The sequence below is a fragment of the Macrobrachium rosenbergii genome, chromosome 51 (assembly GCF_040412425.1).
Source record: "Macrobrachium rosenbergii isolate ZJJX-2024 chromosome 51, ASM4041242v1, whole genome shotgun sequence".
Taxonomy (NCBI): domain Eukaryota; kingdom Metazoa; phylum Arthropoda; class Malacostraca; order Decapoda; family Palaemonidae; genus Macrobrachium; species Macrobrachium rosenbergii.
The window spans coordinates 8,426,615-8,453,375 of record NC_089791.1 but is presented as its reverse complement, the minus strand read 5'-3'; the positions used below and the strand labels follow the sequence as shown (position 1 = coordinate 8,453,375).

General features: G+C 35.9%; 1 protein-coding gene across 7 annotated transcripts in view; it reads left to right on the top strand.

Annotated features, from left to right (window-relative positions):
• LOC136833129 (transcription factor Sox-2-like) overlaps positions 1-26,761 on the top strand; it is a 47,038-nt gene that overhangs the window by 8,768 nt on the left and 11,509 nt on the right. For 4 of the 7 annotated variants that reach the window (XM_067094791.1, XM_067094788.1, XM_067094790.1 and 1 more), the window contains exon 2: positions 23,855-24,024. In XM_067094791.1, the coding sequence (XP_066950892.1) occupies positions 23,855-24,024 (170 nt within the window). The remainder of the gene's footprint in view (positions 1-23,854; positions 24,025-26,761) is intronic. The other 3 variants (XM_067094792.1, XM_067094796.1, XM_067094789.1) reach the window with 1 other exon arrangement.

The following is a 26,761-nucleotide window of genomic DNA, read 5'->3' as shown; positions in this document are numbered from 1 at the left end:
TGCTATCTTGAATTAGCTTACTTAGCGCTATCTCGAATTAATTTATTTATAGGTCATTTCATTAACTATAATACTGAATTACACGTTAACCTCCTCTAAACGCAAACTTTATTGAGGACTGATATTTATGAAATTTATGTACCGCATTTCCAAATCGCGCTTTCTGACTGCGTTACCCTTTCGGATAAAACATTCACGATATAAAGTTGCAAGCGATCCATATTGCGGTTCGTCTGTGAATTATTATGTGCGGGAGATTATGGAAATGATGCGCACATTATTTTATTCACCAGTTAAGGAATGAATGCGACAGTGACCGTCGTGCTGGTTCTTCTCTGGAAGTAAGTTTGGGAAACGGCTTAATGGTGAAACAAAAAATTATACATATGTACAGTATATTTGTACAGTATATATATATATATATATATGTGTGTGTGTGTGTGTGTGTGTGATGTCTGTATATATATATACATATATATATATATATATATATATATATATATATATATTATATATATATATATATATATTATATATATGATTTTAGCCATTAAGTTATTTCTGTATCGCGTTCCACTGTTTCAATGCCAACCTGAGATAAGCGGATGTGTAACGATCATTGGCGCTATCTTTCTCGAAGTGCACGGTACCAAGAGACAGCACTTTAGCGATAGCAACGGTTGTGTGTGTGTGTTTGTGTGTATGAGGAAAATGGTATGAAGTTCTGTGGTGAGGAGGAATATCTGTTGTGAAGGGGAAATTAGGGCGTTAAAGCGCAAGGGGGAAATAATGGGGACGGAATTCGCAAGGGTGAGCTTTTGACGGACGTCGCAGGGTGTACCGGGATTAACGAATGGAAATATCGTTTGGAGAATCGTAGTCGTTTAAAATAATAATAATAATGATATATGTATTGTAAATATAACTATATATATATATATATATATATATATATATATATATATATATATTATATATATATATATATATATATATATATATATATATATATATTATATATATATATATATATATATATATATATATATATATATATATATATGTATATATATATATATATATATATATATATATATATATATATATATATATATATATATATATATATATATATATATATATATTTGTCCTGTCAATAATATATTTCCTTACATTCTATGAAATATATATATACATATATATATGTATATATATACAGTATATATATACATATATATGTATATATATATATATATATATATATTATATATATATATATATATATATATATATATATATATATATATATATATATATATATATATCGCAGAATGTAGGAAATATATTATTGGGGGACGACAATAGAAATGTATATAAAATTATGTAAGAGCTAAGCGAAAACGGCTTAGACTGTTATTTTATATATTGTATATTTGTATCCTGTGTATGTTTATCACGCATGCAATCATGTGTTGTGGTCTTGTCAGGCTCCATATGTATAGTATATATAATAGAGTACAAGTGTTCCAGATTATACTCAAATGCGTATACGCGTGATAGAGAGCGGTAACTTACTCATGTCCAGGGAGGAACTTCCGATATGCGTCAGTCTTCGATAGATTTTGGTATATGTTCACATTGTTCTATTTACTGGTGTGACAACGATAAAAAAATTTCATTGTTAAAAATTCATATACAGCATTTATGTACATATATATATACATGTATATATGCACTGTGTGTGTATATATGTATATATATATATATATATATATATATATATATATATATATATATATATATATATATATATAATCGTTGGGAATGGTCGTCGATAATTCAGCGATATCATTTTATGGATAATGTACGTGAGTGTTATCTCTCGCTTCGTTTTGTTGCAGTTGGTATATGTATCTCTATTATTCCTTTTTATTTATTGATTGTTATCGGTACGGAATGGGGAAGTTTCGGTTTACAGCTTTGCTAATTATGTAATACATACACACACTATGTTTATATATATTATATAGGAAATAATGATGAAGTCAGTTTAGTCCTATTAAAGTATTTATTGTAGTTGATTGTAATTATTATATGATCACTTCAGAAATAGATATGATGATTTTAAAAGTCGTCAACTGAAGACTGCATACGGTAAAAAAATCGAGGTAGGGAGTTCTTTCCGCACGCATTGAAGTCAGTGAAAATAAGCTGCCGCAATACAACTTATGTGTTTCAGGAATAGCGAAGGACTTTGAATATCTAGTATCACCAGACCTTGAGTATTTGAGGTCCTGTAGATAAATTGACAAGAATATTTTATAATGAATGTTATTATAGAACACTGTTGACATCTTCGGTAAAAGTTGCGCTGGGATCATTACTGAGAGTCGAGGATAGTAGCGGCGAGAAAAATGCGAATTCATTTCTTGAAGACGAGTGAATTGTATAGCAAAATTATAATTGGAAAGTTCTTCGAAAATATTTTAGTAGAGATCAAGAGAATTTCGGAAAATCTAGGAAAAATCTCAATTCCTGATACCGTCTTGAGTGTAATGTGTAAAGTTCTTGAAAAAACACAATTCATAGTTCAGGGTGAAAATAACGTTTGAAAATGCGGTATGAAAACTGATAAGAAGCGAGTGATGCTAGTGGGGGCCATTTCAGTGTATAGTCCAGGGAAAGGGGGGCCAGAAGGGATGGGGGCTTTATGGAATGATTTAGGGGCCGTGGAAAATAGTCTAAGACACGGCTTAAGGATTATCTCCTGTGTTCACCACCAGTGGGAGGTATGGAAGTGATAGCCGGGTACAGGACATGTTTCGGACTCACCGCCAGGAAAATAAAGAGAAAATGACTAGGGAGAGATTAAAGAAAATTTCTCTCTCGCTTTTTCTTTCCGTAGTCTTTTTGGATATAGATTACGCGAGAAATTGCGGCAGAAAAGGAATGCGAAGTGAAATGGACTTCGTGTCTGTTTGCTGTGCGCGGTGCGGTTCTCTTGTGATAGCATTTACCACTACTACTACTACTACTACTACTACTACTACTACTACTACTACTACAATAATAATAACGATGATAATATTTCTAGAAGGATAAGTGTGCTCTTGACATAATATGTGTGGAACAGTTTGTCGGTCTATTTTAGAATTAACTAAGAAACTTCTAAATTTATTTCCCACAAATGTTCTCCATCCTAAATGTATTAAAAGTTCGAAACTCCAATAGTAAAAAGTTGGTGGAGAGTGTGAAATTTTTTTCTGTCTGCGTAGGAATGTTTTTTGCGGGGTTTTAATTGTCAAATTAATCCTTTTCATATCTTTGCTCCTCAGCGGATCTCGCTATCATCAGATCCTACGTGTCCTCATTTATTAAGTTCAAGAAAATATTTTGCCTTTTACAGAGGGGTTTTCTGCCTTTTTTGGTACGGTATTAATTTGACTTTATTAGTGCTTCGTAAATTTCTTATTTATTATTGGTGCTTTTTTCTTGTTTATTTGGTTATTTGTCTGTAAGCGTAATGTGTCTATGCTTACATTTTATAATTTATATATGTTAGATTTTATGTTTTATAATTTTACCACGTCTCGTAAAAAAGAATAAAAAAAAAAAACTGTCCGATACGTAATTGAAAATATTCTATGTTTTTCCTAAATTGCATTATTACAATTTCGATTACCTTAAAGAAAATGCATCGCGCACAAGCATTGCGGTGTTGAATAACATGGATAGCTCACCTGTGCTTCAAATCGTCTCCGTAACAAACCTGGCTAATTAAGTGCTTGTAAATCTCAATTTGCGGTCGTTTTGATTGTTACGATATGACAGGAAGTGGTTTAATTTTGTGAAAAAAAAATGCATATATATATTCCCCTTTCATAACAGCGGTTTCACGCTTTTGGCCACAAGTGCAGTAGAGGTGTTCGGCAGCTTTCCACGTGCATGCACGCGCGTGGTCCCGTAAAGGTGATTTATTTATGAGTTTTTACGTGTGTTAAGAGACCCGATTTTTCCGCGCGGATAAGCATTGTGATAAAAAAAAATTTGGGATAGACAAGTATCTTGAAGTTTTCTGTGTTACACAGGTTCTAAATACAAAATGGTACATGACCTGTTTCAGCAGTGCATTAAAAGACAGGCGAGAACTGCTTTTAATTATTATTATTATTATTATTATTATTATTATTATTATTATTATTATTATTATTATTATTATTATTATTATTACCGAGGAGTGGTACATCTTGGGAATTCGAGGTTGTGGAATGATTTGCTCGAGCCGGAAACGAATTCTGTATTAATAATAACAACAATAATACTTCATTCTCATTATGGCATTATACGGGAGTATTTTAATTGATTATCAGACTGTATTATCAGAAGCCGAGGTTTCACAAATCATATTCATTTTTATAAGGTTTTGCTGAATATACCGCTTAAGCTGCCCCTCCCCCTGCCCCTCCAGCGAACATGCCACCGACTTCAGTGCTTCCTCGAGTGTCTTCAGAGAGCTATACCTACGGTCATTTTAATTTTCTTATTCTTGTGTTTTCCGGTGATCCTATGTTTACTTTGTATTTATGTATTGTGGCTTTGTAACAACTCCTGTGTTCCCTCTGTTAGTTGTAAGAGCTATTCAGTCATTTTTTTCAACGTTATTCATTCGTTTATTGTTCCTAGGTTTTCCATTGAACATATATTTAATTTGTATTTGCTTATATTTGGTTATAATATAGAAAAATTCTATAGTGGAAGACGAGGTTTTTTCCCCGACAAATGGCCACCCTCTAGGAAGCCATAGTGCGAGGCCATTTAAACCCTCTTTCTGCGGACGTGTTAACCAACCAACAATAACAGCGATTTTTCGAAACAAAGAAATTGTCGCCGCCAAAAAGTAACAAAAGATATAACAGAAGAAAATGCAGAACCGCACTCAAAAAATGGAATGCCCGAGAAAAAAACTGAGGGGGTGGGAGTCGGGTGCGAGAATGGAAAGCCAAAAAGCCGTAGATCCACAAAAATGAATGAAGAATAGAAGGAAAAGAAAGCATACACACATATCCTCTTAGGCCAGTTCCTTTTTCCCCTCTCATGGGAACACCGGCGAAAACTGGGTCCGCTTGCCACTCGACTGAGCGCCACCCCTCGGGTGTGCGTAGACACCCTCTTTTCCTCCCTTATCCTTCTCTCTCTCTCTCTCTCTCTCTCTCTCTCTCTCTCTCTCTCTCTCTCTCTCTCTTGATCAGTCTAGTAGTACTTTCAGTCTTATTTCTTACCCTCTTGATTATAGATCATGAGGATTACATAGTCTAGCGCTTTTGTTCTTACGATGCTACCCTGGCCCTGCCCCACCCACCCCCTCCGTAGGTTCTTCTTTCGTTTGTCTCCTTTTTCCCTTATTTCATGATATCAGCGCTATTCTGCCTTCCGTGTGTAGGCTTAAAATATTCTTCGGATCCCGTCTACTGTGATGTCTTCTTTCTTATATCCATTCTCTCTCTCTCTCTCTCTCTCTCTCTCTCTCTCTCTCTCTCTGCATCACGGTATTGTCCATATGCAAGTTACAGACGAATATATGTTGTTTGTCGTTCTTTTTTGTTTGAAGAAATGGACTAAATGTATGTTGGAGAACTGGTATTGGGGATTCATTTTATTAACGAAATATATACATTTTACTCTGTCTGCGTGTGTGTGTGTGTTTATATACATACATACATACATATATATATATATATATATATATATATATATATATATATATATATTTGTGTGTGTGTGTGTGTGTGTGTGAAAAGAAGGAGAAGGGGCGAAAAGCATAAGGAAATAGGGAATGTGCCCCTCTCATCCCCTTCCGACGTAAAACTGCTGGCGACTGCTATCTCCGTGATGCTGAGAAGCTTTGCGTGGTCTTTAGCCGAGTCTTTGGTGCACTTACTTATCGACTGAGTGATGATAAGTAGACAGAAAATCCTCCCATAATAATGGTGATAAGAAGACAAAGACAGGGAATGATATTTATTCATATTTTTCATTCAGTATATGCTGTCCGTTTTCTTATATTATTGTATGCACATATAGGTGTTTGCGCTGATTGATTGATTAAAAACCTAGTGTGTCGTCGCTTAGGTAATGCGAATAACTAAGACCCCTGTTCTTTGGTGTATTTTTTCGAATTCGGGTACATGTAACTTTCCACCCATACACTCTTAAATATTCTAGGTGTTGTTAAAAGTCATCGACTGTGTCCGGTGTTTTCCGATGCCTGGGGCAGTACATTGTAAATAAGCTTTCACAAGTTGTGTTAGTTACAACACGTTTAAATATGCCTAGTTACTCTTGCATGTATATGTTTCAGTTTCTAATTATACATATTATTATGCATAACGGCAGTTTTAAAAGTATAGTTTGCGTAACAAACCAGTAGAAGACTCACACATAACAGCTGCTAAAATGTTGCTTTTCCGTGTCGAGCTAAATAAAAAACTAAGGCACTTGTATCAGATTAGAAAACAAAAGGGTCCAGTATTTTTTGCTTGCTTTCTAATGGCAAACATACTTAGTTGTCATTATCTTGCATTCTGCAAGCAACACTTCCAAATGTAGTCAATAGCGCGGAATCATTTAAGATCAAAATCACCGATAAACCCTTGTGAATATGATTCGTGTCAGTACATTGTTGTAGAGGCAGGCAATGGAGGAGGCGGGGAATATAGGAGATGGACTCTCCTCTATACGGCGAACTTGAGTGTTGGGAGAAAAGAACCCATTTTAGACCACAGTAATCATCAGTTCGGTTTAACTCAATGTGGGCGTGAGTGCGAGTTGTATATGTGTGGGCGGATTGGTATGGGTGTGAAGTATCAGTGTCTCTCCTGCCAACTAGAATTAGTGCGCTCCAGCGCCCATGTTGAGAATTCCTTACCCAAACCCACAGTCTCTCTCTCTCTCTCTCTCTCTCTCTCTCTTGCACACACACACGCGCGCGCGCGCAATGTGCTGTGTTAATTTCTGTGCTTTGGTTTCTTAATCGCTTAAGTTTTGTCTGCAGATTGTTCTCCGTGCCAAAGCTGTGTCTATAAAATTTGAATTACCTTAAAGTTCTTTCGCTGTTAGTAGACAGTGGCCGCCTTAATCGAAAGGAATAAGGTGTTTTTTGCCAGATAGAAACCATTTTAGCTTTTCCAATAACGTAAGGAGAGAAAGGAGGAAAATCTTTTAAAATGGGAAGGAAAAATTAAGTCGCCTGTGCTACATGACGATGGGACTGAAGCCGTATAAAGTAGTTAACATTTGCTCTAGTGCTGTTATAGAGCTATCTTGCTCTTAGCTAGTTCTTTGGACGTCAAGAGAATAAGAAAAATTGAAAAGTCTGCGGTTAACTTTCTTTCATGTCACTCGTATCCTCATTTAGATTCTAATGCATATTGATTTTTTTTTATTTTTATGGAATTGTAGTTTTATGTTAGAATCTACGGCGAATCTCTAAAAAAAAAAAATGTACGTTTCCAGTAAATTGTCATTTACTGACAGACTGGGAAAGGTGTATTAAATGCTTCAAATTACTCTGGCTGTAGAACTTTTAGTCACTAGACCATTTGAAGAAAGGATCCCGATTCATCCTTAGCCGTTCCTTTGACTGCTCCGTGGAGCATCCTGGCGTTCTAACAGAGAATCCGACCAAGATCAGTTACCGTCCGGGAGACGCCGCCGTACGCGACGTTTCCCATTCCATAAAAGTTGAATATTCCCATAAAGCCGAATGTTTTTCGGTGGGAAGCCACGTAATGAGTGATGCCCTATTTGTCAGAGAAGCAAGAGAGACGGAATGATCCCAGCCTGTTGAGTGTTGGGAAATCTCAGGCTAGCGAAAGGATTGGAATATTAAGGTATAGGGGGATCTTTTTTTTTAGTTTTTTTTTTTTATCGTATGTTAACGCATGCATGGAAGAGGAACTAACACTAGATATTGTTTCTTTCCAGTTTTATTTCGATACGGAGACGTAGCTTTTTTCATTCCAGTTATTATTTTTATATTTATTCAGTTTATATAGATTTTTTTTTATTTAAGTGACATTATAAGCGAAGTTATTTATTGCTTTCCTGCTTAAATACTTCTGGGGAGACATGCAGTGAAATTCTTGTGGAAAAGGGTTGGACGTGTGGCGATGTTAACGTTAAGGGAGGGGTTGAGGCTCTCAGCTTTCCGTGCCTCGTAATCTTTCCAGAGTCTGTTCCCTGGGATGAGGGGGGCGGGGGCGGGCGGCGAGGAGAAGTTGTTAGGTTGGCTGGGGGATTTGATGGGTTCTAACCCCCTCTAAACCCTATAATTTAGGTCCACATTATAGGGAATTAAAGGGACTTATTTCGACAATTTCCCAAGTGTTGTGATCATAAAATACTTCATCCCAAGACCGTCACTTGCTGGAGGGTAAATTTCACTTTTTTTTTCTACGGAATTAGTAATTTAGTTATGCTTGCAATATAGTATTTCATATTTGATTTTTACTTCATATTATTTACACTTACGTGGTATTCTCTCAGTAATTTCATATTAATTTTTAATGATTTCCTGACATTCGTCACCGTTGACTTGCATAATTTTGTTTGATTTTTATTTTTAATATACCTTTCAATGCTGACTTGACACAATCTGTAGACTTCCTTTGCATGTTGTGTATATCTTGTGCATGCTTGTGACTTTTGTCCCTTGTTGGTGTTTGGTTTTGTTGCTACCTATGACAGTTTGTTTTTTAACAATGTAAGATTCTAGTTTTATTTTACTAATGATTTGTTTGCAGCATTACTTGTCATTTTATCATCGGTAGTCTGTAAGATGTATTTATGAAAATTCTTTTTCTTATTTTTTCTTAATTTTCAGATTAGAACAGTTTTATTTAGCCATAGATACAGTACAGATATTAAAAAAACATAGTTATGGATACAAGAATTAAGAAAAGAAAATCAGATGCAATGAAACTGAATTGACTGGTTTTTTTTCAGTAAGATGCCTTCAATGTCTTGTAAACTATTGGGAATCCGAAGCTCAGTTTTTTTTTGTGGAAAAAGAAAGGGAGAAAGGAAATATATGCCAGAAATCGATGTTTATTTGATAGTAAACTTATCGTTGATGATTAAACTGTTGAAAAGTTGTTAAAGGATTTCAGCTAAAATTTGACCCCTATTTGCCGTACTTATTCAGAATCCTTTAAAATGTTTGTCATCACTGTTTGAATGGAGATTTTTTCATCCGAGTTTAATTAGTTTTTTGCTCAACGAAATAGTTTAGTTAGCGGTATTTGTATTATATCATTTTTATTTCATAGATAATTAGAGTACATTACGTGGTTCCAGCTCAGTGATCACAGTGGTTGACTTCCCTCTACCCAGAAACAGGAATATTCTATTTATGTAATTCTGCTAATAATGTCAATTTTGTCGTCTGATGGGAAAAATGATCCACACTGATACTGTTGCAATCCTACGTCTCTTTGGTAACTTATTTACTAAATGTTTTGTATTTATTGCCATTTTTCACCGGGGCATTAGCTTCGTTAGTATATTCGTGAACGCTCCACGTGGCAAACGCAAAACTGAGAAATGGATATAGCGATCGATTAATAAGGAAAGAGAGAATCCTCATCACGTACGTCACTGCATTTTACATATCAATCACCAACTTAACCCGCTTGGCATATTTTGTAATTAATGTTTTCGCTATTAGGAGCCACAGATGTTTTGAGTTAAATTGCCCGGTCGCGTAAAATCTAAAAGCCCATATGTTATTAAGGAACACATATCAGTGAGAAGAGTCCTTTGATGCCGACGGCGGCATTAACTCTTGGTGCCGTCAGTGTATGGCTACAGGTGATTATTATTAATATTTTTTTTTATTATTCATATCATAACATCAATTGACGTTCGAGCGCGATTATAAATAATTACCCGTAATTATTCTTACATTGAAACTCCGCGTATCTCGAATTATTTATGCAGAGCCTTATACCTACAGTAATTTTATGTTATTTCGTTTTTGTTATTTAAAGGAGTCTAGGTGGTTACGACCCAGATTGGTTTGATTTTTTAACTTTTATGACTTATTACATCAGTAAAAACGCTGACATTTGAGTTTAAGAAAATAGATGAGTTCCAAATAAAACAAACTTGCACGTAAGTCCGATTCCTTTTAGCCATTATGAAGAATTACACTGCTTGAAAAGGAGATGATTGAATTTGAATCATATATATATATATATATATATATATATATATATATATATATATATATATATATATATATATATATATATATATATATATATATATATATGTATGATATGTATGTATGCATGAACTGTTTTCGTTATTTTGTATATTTTTTCTTTTGATTTCGATATGACTCCTTATAATAAAAAAAGGGAATTTTTGTGCGGGCTTCAGTGTCATCTTTTTCTAATTGGTTAAGAGAACGTGCGTCCTAAGGGGCGTTTGTGTGTGCGTGTTCCTGATTTTTCCTAACAGCGCTTTTTGCCTACAAACACAAGCACAAACAACTAAAACGGTGAAAGGATGTTTTAAGATGAGTGAGAGAGATGTCCTCTCCAGTTGTGGGAAGTCATTATGGAGTAATCGGTGTACAAGCTAGAAATCAGTATTTCCATCTCTAAATGACCTAGCTTAGATCTTTAGTGACGGACTCTCTCTCTCTCTCTCTCTCTCTCTCTCTCTCTCTCTCTCTCTCTCTCGCTGTAAATCCTCCCTAATTCAATGACCCTGAGGCGTTAACGATACCAAAACAATTACCCAATCATGAAAAAGCTATCAGGCAATTGAGGACGGGTTTTATCCCCCATCCTCCCCCCCCACTTCTTCTCCCGGGGGTAAACTGAGGGTAAATTGTCGTGCTCGGAGCCTTCGAGGGGAGGCTTACACTGAGTTTATACATATCGTCCCTTGGGCTGCAAACTGCCTCGTATCTGTGCTGTAATCGGCACTAGAAGGTCATTCCTTATCTGTGGGTCGTTGTACGGATTAATCGACTGTGATCGAGTTACGTTTCTTGCTGCAGAGAGAGAGAGAGAGAGAGAGAGAGAGAGAGAGAGTATCTGTACTGTAAAACTATTTTACTAGATTCATTTCATTTTCCCTTTTGCTGGGGGAAAATTGTAAATTGATCTAAATATACATTAATTCTTACAAAATTAATGTATATTTCTTCGAGCCACGTCGTCTTTTAGCTGAAAAAGAGGCATTTGGAATTCCAGGATTTATTATTTAAGAAGACATTCAGGTGTTAATTTTTTGTGAACCAGGTATTTATTTGCAAGATTTGCCTACTGACAGTTGCTGTCTAAGTTGTCTTTTAGAATTCTTTTTACGAAGTCAGACGATTTGGTATCAGTCATATTCAGCGTGAGTTACTGAAGTTTACGAAGAGGTAAACATGCATAGTTGATTTCCGTTACATGCCGAGAGTATGCCTCGATGATAGGGGAATATAGTGGACGTTTATCCCTTTTAGGAGGATCATGTTTGAAAGAAGATCGAATTCTGACATTTAGAATTAAGACTGCTGAAAGAAAATCGGGCCTAGGCACCTCTCCAAGTTCACCTAAACTGGCGGGAGAAGAGTGGATAGAATGTAGCTCAAGTATAAAAAACGTATCTTTGTTATTCACGAGAGCTCAAGTATTGAAAATATTAAAATTTTATTTAAAAAAATCGATGATTAATCCAAATGACGGTCAAAATACCAGATTTCCATCCCTTGAGTGTATGTATACGGCCCCTGTGGGAAAATTATTAGTTGATTGATTGCGTTCCGTTTATTATGTGTAAGGCTGGCAGCTGCAAAATAATGATTTCGTTTAGCTGTTATTGATTATTTCGCCCCTCCGGCTCTGTCTCTCTTTCTCCCTTTTAGATCTCCTCTCTCTCTCTCTCTCTCTCTCTCTCTCTCTCTCTCTCTCTCTCGTTTATCAGGACTTTGGTAATAAAAACAAACATTTCCTCCAACACTCCTCATAAATATACCGACGTTCAACGGTGACTGACCGATATTAGTTGTGGTGCAATTGTCTGGGTTATTTTATTAAGCATCCGGCGACATAAAACCAGGTATAACGTTACGCTTCAGCACTATTCATAATGATTATCACTTTTGCTACATCGTTTATTTTTGATATAACAGTCATTTGTTTTGGTTTTTAAGGCAAGAATGATCTTGGAATTCAAGGCGTTGATGCTGGGCTTCCCATAATTCCATTTGATGGGTAAGGCGTTAGTTTGCGGATCGTTCCCGTTAAAAATTAAGAGCTGGCATGCTTTCCTTTTATAGTTGGACATTTCAACACGGTATAGTTCCTTTAGTGCTTTAATTGTAATGTTTGCTGGTATATGAGAAATTATCCATTGATACTATTGATAGTTTGACTTTTATATTCTTTATGGTTAACGTGTTGGTAAAAACGAAAAGAATAATAACAAAACTCAGCTGATGTGGTTAAAGAAATTGTCTTTACAGTAGAAAACGTTTGCGTTGAATATACATTATGAAAAAAGCAAGCACTTTGAAAGACGGGAGAATTTTGATCTTAGAAAACGTCTTCAGTTCCTTGCAAGTATTTCAGGAGCTTTACTCACACATTCATTTATTTTTACTGCTTTCATAAGTGATGAAGTGACACTGCAAGAAATAGCAGGGATCACGTCATTACTGTTAAGGCTTCGGGGTCCGTATTGACAGGCGATCCTAGCGGGTTGTGCCCGATTCGTGCCCGGCTGTCGTTTGCCCCACGGTCGCTAGAGTAGTCGGAGTAATGCGCACATTTCTCAGCATTATGATTTATTTTGTTCGTATGTAGAGACATGTGTCTTTATTTGCTTTATTTTTCTATTTTCATCCGATGATTGACGGTTGACTTCATTTGTACTATTCTTATTATCATGTTAATAATACGAGCGAACTGCACGAAATGCTGAAAGTTATCGACATAGATGAAGAAGTGTATATGCCTCTGAGGAATTAATTTAAACTTCGCTAACGTGATCCTAAGGATAAAATGATAGCGTAGAAGGTGGAAGAAGCCACGAATTGAGAGATGGCGAGATGAAACCGTAAAGTAATCCAAGATGGCGGTCGCCAAGGCATCCGAAGGAAGGATCTTGATGTCAAGCATATGGTGTGAGCAGATGACACGGGGATTCCAGAGTTAAAGAAGTGGCCCGTAAGGATTTGTTTGATGGTGATTTTCTAAATTAACTTTTTTTGATTGATCAATTCCTTTTGATATCTCTGATTGATCAAATCTCTTATATATATATATATATATATATATATATATATATATATATATATATGTATATATATATATATATATATATATATATATATATATAATTATTGATCAATCATTAAAGTAAAAAGTTTATACGTATATATATAATATATATATATATAAATTTTTCAATAGATGCTATAATTAACATTAGATTGCATGTTGAATGGTATATACCAATTGTTACCCAATATTTCATACTTTACGCTATTGTTAGGAGAATCGATATACCGAAGTAATAATGTAGTAAGTAATTATAACTCGGTATTGCTCATAGATACCGAGGACGCGAATGATTGTAATTATTTAATCTGTGTAGCACTAAAAGCCTTTGTAGATAAAATAATGCCTAATCAATACTGATAGGCAATTGTATTATTGATGGTGTAGCTTTTTTTCTTTTTTAATAAGAATGCTGTATTATTTCCTCTTTGCACAGAGTTATCATGCACAACATTCGCTGTGCCTTATTGGCACAGTGCTTATTATTAAAGTTTGTTATCACTGTTTTCTCCCTTTGTTATAAAGAAATATTGTAGAATCTTTCATCTTTCGTGAAACGCGCAACGAAACTTTCACTTTGCCATATGATGAGGTTTTCTCTTGATATGCAAAGAATTTTTCACTTCGACGCAACACCGAATATGCAACGAATCCACCTGTGTGGCTCGACTCTGATATTTCTTAGTTCATTAATGAACTACGGAGCCCTCGTGCTTAATATACCAAATCTTTTATATTTCTCTGATATACTCGCAAGTTTTCATCATTTCCTCTGATATACAAAAATTGTTCATCCTTGGAAGGCTTGACACGAAGGGGGGGAATCTAATACGGATATTGATTTAGGGAGATAGTATCTTCTTGTGCTGAAATACTTCACAGTCATAATTGTCACCTTCTTAGGGTGATTCCTGTTCTTCTATATTTTCTGCTTTTTATTTTATTTTCCATGTTTTCAGCCTTTTACATTACAAGACTAGTTTTAAATGAATATGTTACATATTCATTGATTTATATAATGGATCATGCTTATCTAGATATTATCGTAAGAGGATTATACGAGTACATTCTTTTTGTGGGGAGAGGTCCATCCATCTCCCAGTCCTACGCAATATTCACGCATATCCCCGTCCGTTTTTTCCGCTTCCAGTGGTGTTCCTTTGCTATCATTTCAATGCAACGCTTTTAATTTTGTCGGAGGTGGGAGAGGAGGTGCTCCTCTGCTTCCAAACATTAAAAATTTTTCATTCATGCCTTCGGTCCAATTATCGTATCCTATTTTTGCAATATATTTTTACGCATTTTTATTTCCTATCCTAGTATTTTTTTACTTGTCCCCCTGGCTTCTTTCAATTACACGAATGATTCCCCACAATTTGCAAAGTTCGATTCATCTATTTCGGATCTTTTCGCAGCCCGTCATGTTATTTATTCATTGCCTCCCTGTTTCATACCGCGTATATTTATAGGTATTCATCGCTCACAGTATCAGTGCCCGAATATAGACCCCGAAATATTTTATCATGTGGATGTGATGCAGTATATTTTAATCAAGTTATGAAAAACCCTTGCACTTATAAGTTAATTACCCTCTTTGGGATATTAATTGCCTCTGTTTGATGAGACCATTTTTCTGTGGACACGTCTGTCATTAATAGCATTTATTGGAACATAAAAAAAAGAAATTTTTAAGAGGTTTGCTACTCATGCGTCAACATAATGGGAAGTAGCTAGTCTCTCTCTCTCTCTCTCTCTCTCTCTCTCTCTCTCTCTCTCTCTCTCTCGTTGTTATTGTTATTTGGTCCATTACAGAAGGATGGGTCGGCTTATGGAGTTGTAATTATCTATAGGAACTCGCTTTTAACCCTTCTCCAAGCGAATTTGTAGAAGGGTGGGTTTTATATATACAGTATATGAGGCTATTTGGTTTGACTTTGACTTTTGGATTCCATCCATTAACTGATACGCCGATTGCCTTCTTGACCGATATGTCCCGTTGAATGCTGGAGTAACATATCGTTGAGTATATGTTACTACAGTGGCTATACAAGAAATGTCGATGTCAGAGGGCTATTCTTATTAACTTGGTCCGGTATTGTAGTAGGTGAAAAAAAGATTATGATTCCTTCACTTCATAATAAGCAATATGATGTGATGCTTCGAAGCCCTCGTCAACTGTAGTGAAACCACTTCCGTATGTAAATGGTATGTACTGTAGAAGAACTGGTCCATTGGGGTTACCCTCTGCTTACAGTACATGCGGTCTGCAGCACAATGGTTCGCCGTCTCCCAGGTTCAGATGCATCCATAGCTAGATGTTACTCGGGTTATTCCTCTCTTGATTTTTATTTTTCATTCATGAATATATGTGCATGAAGGAAATGTTAACATATTCTCACTGGTTAGACATATGAGATTCTCTGATATTTCACCGTTCGACAGCTTAATATTTTGTTGTTACTTTTAGACAGTTGAAGGACGTTACCTGTTCTGAAATAACATTAATTCATTAATGATGTTAATTAGTAGGATTTGTTCGCCAGAGACTTGTAAAAGGTTTTTATTATTTGTTGGCTGTCACTAATTATTATTGCTATTATTTAAGGCTTATTGTCCGTGGAATATTTTTACACAATTAATTAATTATTTGTGAACTGACAGTAACGTCTCCAGCCTCCACCACCAAGTGTAATTGTACTGAATGTTTCTTAACGGTGCACTTATTAAGTGATCTTAACACCCACTGAAACAAGCTGTAGACGATTGTTAAACATTCTACGTTCGAGGATTGCATGATACTACGTCAAGATACGAGCTCTTAATTGGTTTTACGTGTGAAACGCTTTTGTGCAAACTTGGGCCGAAGTACTTGGTGTTAATGCCTTATCAATATTTTTATATTGATACGGCTGCTTTTCCGGAAAGTTAGGGTATTTTACGCTTTAAATTTATATTAATCGATGATATTCAAATCAACTGCTTTTTCTGTAGTGTTATAACGGTGACATTCATTTCTCATGTAAAGTACTATCGAAATTAGATTGTATATAATATTGACACTCACGTCGATAGCGAATATTAGAAGTTAATAATAACGAAATACTAAAAAGAGACAATTGTCGTCAACATCATGACTGGTGTGTAAACGTAAAGAAGCTCGAGAGGGAAGATAACCTGGTGGATGAGTGTGAGGGCGAAGGGGGTGAGGGTTGGGGTGGGGGTGGATTTCTCCACATTTTCTCCAATTTCGCTCTCGTTCCGAACGACCAAAGTTTTTCAAGGGGATTTCTCGCCTCTTTGTTTACTTTAGGGACTTCACCGGCTTGGGACGAGAGGAAGATTTTTGCTTATTAGGAGCCTACTACATAGAAAGCCGAACGAGAAGACCTGTCTCCTGGTGCCGATGCTGCCAGTGGTGTCCTGGGTTAAATAAACTTCTGTTTATGCGTTTAATTTTCCCATGTATTAAAATGGTCTTATATGTATGTGGGTGTTTTTGTAAGCCATGAAATTGTTTTAACAGTATACAAAGTTCAATTCATATATGTGCGTTTGTCTGTCTATGTATTTGCAAGCCAACATGGATTTTATAATTCATTTTCGAAGCTCTTTTATATAATTCAAAATAGATTTACTTACATGTACAACTTTTACTATTAATTGCCTTGATTTTTTTTAGTATATTTACTGCCTCTCAAATCTGCTATCATCCAATACCCCAATAATATAGTGGTAGAATTTCAGATTGGAAAAGAGCAAATGGTCCTTTCATAGAGATCATTCGGGACATAAAACTGGAACGAAATAAATTTCGCTGAAGCTTATTAGCCTCATGAATTTACGCCTGTTGTTGCCTGGCTTATTTAATCGATTTTAGTTACATTTAATCGGATGAATCAGTTTTTACCCCAAGCATTAAGAGATGAGTCGTAATTCAGTGCTGGAAACCATACATCGTTCAATTGTCTGTTTCAGCGTTTCGTAATTAAAAGTAAGAGTAAGTCGGAGTTTTTTTAGTGGTCTCCATCCTCATTATCTATTATTGATGCAGTTGGCTTGCTTGTGGTAGGAAAGGAATTATATCCTCATTTATATCGGTTTTGTGTTTTAATCCATTCATGCGAATATGTTATAAAACGTATGCAGGCAGACACGAGTGGAAGAACAGAAAAATAATAACCTACAATAACTTGTAAATATTCATTGGCTGCTTCCAGTCAGCTCACGCGCAACTAAACAAAATCTCAAGGCGAATAATCATCCAACGCGTTCAAAAGCATAACGGAAAATTTTTTAATATTCAAAGATGACAGATTTTTTCTGTGAAACCCGGGACCAAATTGCACAATCCACTTAATCAAATATCGCTCAGTAGATACACCACAAATGTTTGTATGTTTGCTTGCATACATTGACTTTGACACTTGATAACACTGTTTCTGTGTTTTCCTTTTTTTATATAAAAATATGAGTATCAGATTACTCTACCGGCATCTCAGTCAGTACATGATCGGTTTTGCTGATATTATGAGGTACAGTTTTCTTAGAGGAAGTTTACAGAAAAAAGGTAAAGTCTTTATGAAAGTAATTTGTCTTACACAAAAGTTCTTTTTGATGAAGATGCTGTTTACTTTGACGTAGTCAGTATAATGAAGGGCAGTCATGCTACCAATTAAATATTTGATTGTGACGGCTTACCGGTGTCATGCTAAGAATGAAAACGTGCGTCGTCGGATCTGGTTGCGTGCAAAAGAATTTACAAATATTAAAAAAAAAAAAGAATCAACTCAGCGTAGTAGAAGGGAAAAAGGCGAATTGAAAAGGTCCGTAGGGGGTGAATGAAGGCTGGGCGTGGACGTTTGTTGGTATGTGGGTGTTTGGGGGGCCAGGGAGGTGGTACGCGTTCCAGACAAGAATGGAAATGTTGAAAAAGCAAAGCGGTGAAGGAGCGCATGAAAGGAGAGGCTGGGAAAATACAAAACAAAGGAAAAGGGGCAGTGAAAGAGGAAGAACAAAGGAGAGGGACAAGAGATAGGGATTGGTGGGGGCGGGGGATAAAAAGGGGAGAGAAGGACCTGAATGACATCAAATACGAACTTGGAAAAAAAAAAAAAATAATTAACTAAAAGCCTATGGGTTACGGCACATGACTAGCTGTGGTTTATTCTCTTTATCATAATGCCCATTGTCAGCATCATCATACGCGTCTGGAGGCGGCAGTGGTTGCGTATTATTATTGTAACTATTATCTGGTTATGGTTATGTTGATTAGGCTCTTTCAAACGCATTTGTTAGAGACGTTCTGACCTGTGGAGTCTGACTATATTCACGTATATTTGTTTCCCTTTCAAACATTTTAAGCTGTTTAGATTTCTTCCATGAAATTAATGTTTTTCTTCCCTTGTAGACACAGCCACGTTGAATTGCTTATGCTAAATTATAATCATAAGATTGTTATCACCATTTTTACACTATTAGATTTAAAGTGTAAATCTCAGTAGTATGTGAAATGCAACTTGAACAACAGCAGTTTTATTCATGGTGCATTCTCATTAGCTGCTGACTTACCACTGGAATTTGCGAAATTGGGCCTTTGCTGATCAAGTGCTGCAGATTAGTATTCTTATTACACATGCATGCGTAACGAAGAAAATATCTTATTTGGTCTGTTAGGATAACGAGTTTGGTTGTACCAAAACTGCTTTTCGTTTGCGGTGGTGGAAAATGAGGGAGGGCACTGTGCTTACCTTGATTTTCACTGACAAATTGTCACTTTAGCAACAAACTGCTTCCCTGCGGCAAGAAGTCAGATTTTCTTAAAATGTATTTTTATGGGAACGCCAAATTATTTGTTTATGTAGGTAGTATAGAGCTTATCTTCGCTAACTCAGAACAGAAGTATGTAAGTTAGATTGCCTTAAGTTATTTATTTATTGATATTCATGGAAATGATGTGCGTGTTGATAAAATGGATATGATGCGTGCTGCAATGTTGGGCGAATAAACAATAGAAAAAATTATTTTGACAGAATTGTTTGCTTTTCGCTATTTTTCTATTTGGATTCAGTCTTATATTGGAAATATCTCATCTGGTAAGCTACAGCATATATGATAGGGCTGAAATACGTAGTTTCTTATGTTATTTCGAAAATGCTTTGATGTTCCGCAGTGTGCAGCTAACATTTATGTGTGGTATGTGACTTTTTGGTTTCATCTTATGTGGGCATATACTACATTACATAGTGTGTATAAGTTTCATATTTCCAGCAATACCTAATGTTTGTATAAATGCACTTTTGATGGATCTGTATGTATACATAAAAAGTGTACCCGTGAGTGATTTTGGTTGCACTGTGTAAATAGATGTGAAGGGTCTCCGTACTAGGCACAAACACTTGAGCAGAATACGTGTTTCAATGACGGCCAGGATGAGGTGTGCGACCCTAGCAGAGTCCGTGAATTATGAATAATTGTGAAAGGCAAGAGTAGCGGCATTGTCTCCTGGAGTAGGAAAATTAGGATCATAATATATTCTTTCATGTTCAGCGTATCATTCATTAGCGTGACTCTATGTCAGATCGAGGGATGACGGTCGCTAGTACCGGGCAGTAAAAAGCACTCTCTCTCTCTCTCTCTCTCTCTCTCTCTCTCTCTCTCTTCTCGTTTTTGCAGACGAACGCACAAGGACAGTCAAAAAGCTTTTAATTAAAACTGAAGGTCATTTTGGATCTGTTGCAAAACACTTACCTGTGTAAGAGGAACCTTTGGTCCGCAAATGGACTTGCTTCAACAAAGTGTTTTTTACACATTTTTACACACACATATAATATATATACAACATACACATATAATATAAATTATATATATATATATATATATATATATATATATATATATATATATATATATCATACATACGTATAAAGAGAGAGAGAGAAAGAAAGAAGATGAAGACGGAAAACTAGAATGTGTAGTAGGTATTTGTGTAATTTTATACTTTGCTGTTTTTCGCATTAATATTAATCTGAATCGTATGAATTTCACTGTTCCAGCTACTTCAAAAACTCCATATTAATTAAAAGATTAGTTCTTACTTTTATGACCGTACCTAACTTTATAATACTTTTAAGGCAAGAATAAACTCTGAAACTGCCGATCCAGACGCCTGAACAAAGTTCTAAAAGCGAAGGCAGAGGCGTTACACAAATTCAAAGTCAAAATAATACCTCAGACGTTTCCCTTAACAAATATACGAAAGTGAGAAAAAAAACAACTGTAGCATCAGCGTCTTACGTAAATCAACATGCATGTCTGTAAGCTGTTACACCAGGTTAGATAGAGAGAGAGAGAGAGAGAGAGAGAGAGAGAGAGAGAAGAAGAAGAAGAAGAAGAAGAAGAATGCTTGAAAGAAAGGATGTTAAAAAACACTCATTATCTATATTAGCAGAAATGACTTTCACGCCCGACACCCATTTAGAAAACTCTAATAACGGAGGAAAAGCTAATAGTGCTTTTCCTCACTCCCGTTGTCTCTGTCTCCTTTCTTCCTGCCTCCTTCTCTCGCATTCGCTCGAACCGACTTTCGAGAGAGGTGGAGGCTGCCGGATTAATGCTTCATCATCGTCGACGTATCTTTTTTTCGTGCGTATTAGTCACACCTTCCTTGATTTCCACCAAGAATTTCAAAGTTGAAAATTGCGTAACCGATATGTTTGCCCTGTCTTCGATTTCTGCCACATTAATTGTGGTCATGGGGTAAAGCATACAAAGCATTCATTTTATATAGTTCCTAATGACTTTTTTTCTCTTTTGATTTTGTAACTTTTCAAAACTTGATTGTCAGTGTAATACTTTCAGGTAGTGGAATTCTATTTCACGTTTCTCCCTTTCGTTTACCTGCCAGTGAGTAGGACGATTTTTTCCTGTATATTTTTGGTTTTAATTTTCGTTTATGTGTGTAAATGCAATGCCGAAAAATATCAGTTGTGACATAGAAGTCACATTTTACAGTAATTTCTCTGCAATTCAAAGAAGAAAATGGTAGTGAATAATAATAACGACAGAAAAACATTTTCCTCGTGCAAAAGAGAGAATCCTATGAGTGGTATTTGTAAGAGACTTTGGGAAATTCGTTGATAATATTTTGTTTCAACTTTCAAACATCTTCCCCTCCTTTCCTCCCTCTCTTCCTTCCTCCTAGCGCACAGCTCCCTTCTCCTTCCCCGTCCGCCTCCTACCAGCCCCTACCCCTTCCTCCACCACATCCACTCCACCTGACAACGTCCGCCGTCCCGAGTTCCTCTTGGCGTCGCATCCGGTGCGGACCTCATTATCCTCGTTATTATAATTAATATCTCACTAAACATTTTGTTATTATCATCATTATGTCGTCCTCTCGGCTCCCGACAGCTACAGTATATGTGTATTTACATTTTTATTAATGACAGTGGGGGAAACGGGTAGCGGCCAGTCATTTGCCTGGGCGAATATGGGTTGCTAAATGATTTTTATTCTCGTAATTCATGGACGTAATAGTAATATATATATATATATATATATATATATATATATATATATATATATATATATATATATATATATATATATATAGTATATATATATATATATATATATATATATATATATATATATATATATATATTCATATTTATATATATATAATAATAATGATGTAATGGGAAATTTTCATTCACGTCGTCGTTACGCGAAGTAAATAGCTAGCCAACACTTTCACTTATCTTGCGGGGTTTGGGTTCTGGGCTCCAAATAAGTTTGAAGAAGAAGAGATGAAAACCGTTTTTCCTTTGCGAAAATTCTTCCGACAAAGGAACTCTCAAATAGAATGTTACATAATATATATTTAGAGAGTAAACAATAGGGAAGATGTGCCGTAGGATCGGCGCCCTAACACATAAGCACCCACGCCCTCCAGCCAGACAAAAAGAAAACTCATTTGTCACTGTCGATGTCCCTGGAAGATGGCTGTTCCCCTCCCTCCTCCCCCCACCCTATGTTCCTCAGGCATCCCCTTCCCTTTCCTCTCCAGATTCACTATTCCTCCATCCAGTCTTACTAAGCATCATCATCAGCATTCTGCTCCTCGTCGTCCTCCTCCTCCTCCTCCTCCTCCTCCTCCTCCCTCCATATCCCTCCCTCGCTAGAAACATATCCACCTTTATATTGCCTGAGGAATTATGAAGCCTTTTAAAGATAAGCAACTTTTAGAATCTCTTGAGCACTGAGTTGTAGATGAGTGAATTACATTCGAATCTTCCAGTACATAATGAATAATGAGTATTGCAACACCAAACGCCAGAATGGTAAAGTTCAAAACCCCAGATCCTGTGTACAGAGAATAGTTTTTGATTTGAAAAATATATTCCTTTTTATGTAATGTATTGTACCATACAAGTAAATTTCTTACGTACAATATTATTTTATGAAGTTCACCCGATACAATTATAACGTAAAGTCTGAACAAAAAAATTATAGTTATAAAAAACTAATACAACAAAAAAACTAAATTGTATTACATATATAAATTGACATAATTACACACGCATGCAAAACTACTTAGACACATACATACATTATATATATATATATATATATATATATATATATATATATATATATATATATATATATATGTATATATATATATATATGTATATGTATATATATAGATATATAGATATGTGTGTGTGTACAAACCTTTGCACATCAGATTCGTTTAAAATAATTTAAGGGGCTATAGATAGCACAGAATAGACGGCGGCTGCTGGAGAAAGAATGTGCAAATAAAAACCACCCGTTGAAACGCCACTGTAAACACACATCAACTTGTATTGGTAGACTCTCTCTCTCTCTCTCTCTCTCTCTCTCTCTCTCTCTCTCTCTCTTTCAGACTGTTATATCTTGATGAGCCTGAAAATTTGCGTCTGGAGATTTATTCTACTTACTTTTTAATATTTCTGCTTTGATACGACAAGGTCTCTCTCTCTCTCTCTCTCTCTCTCTCTCTCTCTCTCTCTCTCTCTCTCCTCACACACACACACATACACACACACACACACACACACATTAGCAGCGACTTGTCATTCAGACATCTTGATATATGAATATGGATCTAACTTTACCAAAATGATTTCTTGTTATATTCCTTAGGAACTTTTTTTTATTTTAGAAAGTGCATATAATATACATTGAATATTTATTATTTTGAATGCACTTAAACATTAGGATAACTATCATCATCATTGCCGTCATCTTGTATCATCCCGTCACCATTGATTATAATAAATAAGCCATTGAAAATTAATAACTTGTTAATCTTAGATACTTGAAGTGTAAGGTTATAACCTTGAGGGTATCTAGCAAATAGGCCTGGAGGTCATTCTCCAGAACCTATACTAGGTACCTTGAACAGTTTTCGTGGTCTGGAAAACAGTCAGTCTAACCTTCTTTTTGCTCTCTTCTCTTCCTCTGCGCAGACCACGGCGGAAGACCAAGACACTCATGAAGAAGGACAAGTACCCCTTGGCATCCGGTCTCCTCCCATCCGACCCCACGCGACCTCCCGTACAGCAAGTGACCCGAGATATGTACAATATGACCAATGGTTACATGCCCAATGGCGACTACGGCGATTACGGTGAGTGGCGTAAGTTGATCCCCCAGGTTTTCGTTTATGGTGGTGGTGGCTTTGTGTGATGTGACCGTGTGCTTGCTGTTATTTTGATTTTGTTTGCTCGTGCACATGTACTCACGCGCACGCACACACACGCACACATATACATGTATATATATATATATATATATATATATATATATATATATATATATATATATATATATATATATATATATATATATATAAATTTTTATCACATACACCTTTGACTTTTTTATATTCACAAACATTAGGTTATAAATGTCGTGTAATATCCAATTGTTTACTTCTAGAATATCACCGAATGGGGATTTGTAATGATAAACGATTTTATACCTGGGATATTCGAATGCCCGACTGTTGTCGATCAGTACTCTTGGGTGTTCGAATCTCCCAGGCACCGAATTGTTTTGTCAGTTATAATTCCTTCGGTGATATTCCTGATGAATAGTGAACTGCGTGCTAAACGTATGTTTGTAGAAGTTATATATATATATATATATATATACATATATATATATATATATATATATATATATATATGTATATATATATATATATATATATATATATATATAAATAGTGTGTGTGTGTGTATATATATATATATATATATATATATATATATATATATATATATATATATATATATATATATATATATATATATATACACAGTATATATATGCATGTATGTATATGTATATATTTTTGTTTCTTGAATGGTTCCTGATATTGGAGTGCTCTGGGGTTCGGGATTCTGCCCTGTACGGAAAACTGACTCTGATGTGAATTAATGCGCACCTCAAGAAGCCTATATGGATCCCACGTAAATCCCTGAAATACATTTAGGACAGGTATGCTTTTAGACAATACCAGAGGACATATAAGGACACAGCTGAAGGCCCTCTGGTGTTGTCTATAAACATACTTGTCCTAAATGTTTTCAGGGATTTACGTGGGATTTACGTGGGATCCACCAGTAGGCTTCTTAAGATGCGCATTGATTCACATCGGGGAGTCAGTTTCCGTACAGAGACTACAATCTCGAACCCAGAGCACTCTAATACCATTCGAAACCATGTAAAACCTACATTGAGAACAAAGAATTTAGCATGTATATACATACATACATATATATATATATATATATATATATGTGTGTGTGTGTGTAAATATATTATAGTCTGTGTTTATGCCCGTGCCAGTTGTGTTTGTGTTTAGATGTTTTCTCAGGTAACGGTTTAAGCTTGCTGCTTTTAAGTCACAAAATTATTTCAAGTGTCAGTTATTTGTAGTGGCATTTAGGCAGAAAGTTATACACACTTTATAAACATTAGCTGTCGGCTCTCTGCATTCCTTGTCTTGAGCGAAAATATAGACTAAACCGACCAAAAATAAAGATAAAGTTATTTTTATCTATTGCTAACGACTCCGTTCCACCTGAATAGATGTTTTAGAAAGTTAAGATGGAGAAAGGGGGGAGAAACAAATTTAGATAAAAAACAGAAAGTCATCAGACGATATTGCTTTTAATCCCACACTTGTATGCTGAAGCCGAGCCACAAATTATACAGAGGCTATTCCGTGTTCCTGGAGAGAGAGAAAGAGAGAGAGAGAGAGAGGCGCCGCGGGTAAGAGAAACAGTACATTGAGATTTGTATACAGTCGAGTGTGCTCTGGAATTAATCAGGCTATTTAAGAATTAACAAAATAGACGCCGGAGACAGTTAGTTTGGTTACTTACCTCTCGTTTCGCAATTGAATTTTGCGTAGTTCGGGAAATGTGAAGTTGTTTGGTTCGAGATATTACATTTTCAGTTTATGCATTAGATTATGTAAAACGTTGAGTGAAAGGTAATGTTGGTAAGAATATATATATCGTATATGGAAAGCAAGGGCGTATACCATACAAGTCTTCTCTCCTGTTTCCACCTGAGACTGTGATCCTGACGTGAGTCAGAAATGTTTCGTTCCACACGTGATTGTGTGTTTATGATTTTCTATATGTATATATATACATATGTATGTGTGTATGTATGTATGTATGTATGCATTTATGTATACATGCGTGCGCACAACAATTAAATACCAATCAGTATAGGCATTATTGCGAAAGATTTCTTTGCATCTTAACGTTCATATTAATTAATGTACTTGCTTATGCAAGAGACTGGGAGAGAAAGAGCGTTGCTCAAGGAATTTCATATCGTAGAGAGGAAACTAGGAGGGATCCCCCTCCCCCTTACTCCCTCTACCACGTCACTAATCTGTTACATCCTGTGGATCAGATTTCTCAACTCACCTTTCGTTTCGTGTAGCAGATTTTGCTCAGATTTGCCGCTTCCTCTCATCATTCCATGACATGCCTGTGGCCCATACGTCCATCTCATTCGGCCCCTACCGAGTACAATGTATAATGCATGATAGGAGGTTAACTTCAACAGATACTAAACACCAAAGATGGAATGCAGATACAGGGGAGAGGGGGCGGAAGAACGCTGAACATCAGTGCTGCCAAGACCAGGAGGTTTCTGGGAAGGCTGTTACCTGGCTCTGGTAACACTGCATGGCTCAGATGGGTTACACTGGTTTACCTGTAGATACCCTTCTCAGCTACCTACCTGCCTCTCCTTTGTACCTATTATACTTCCGTACATTTACCGAGGGTGTCGTAACGACACCCGAGGCCTACCTGTCTCCCGTCTCCCACATTTTTCAGGTCCTG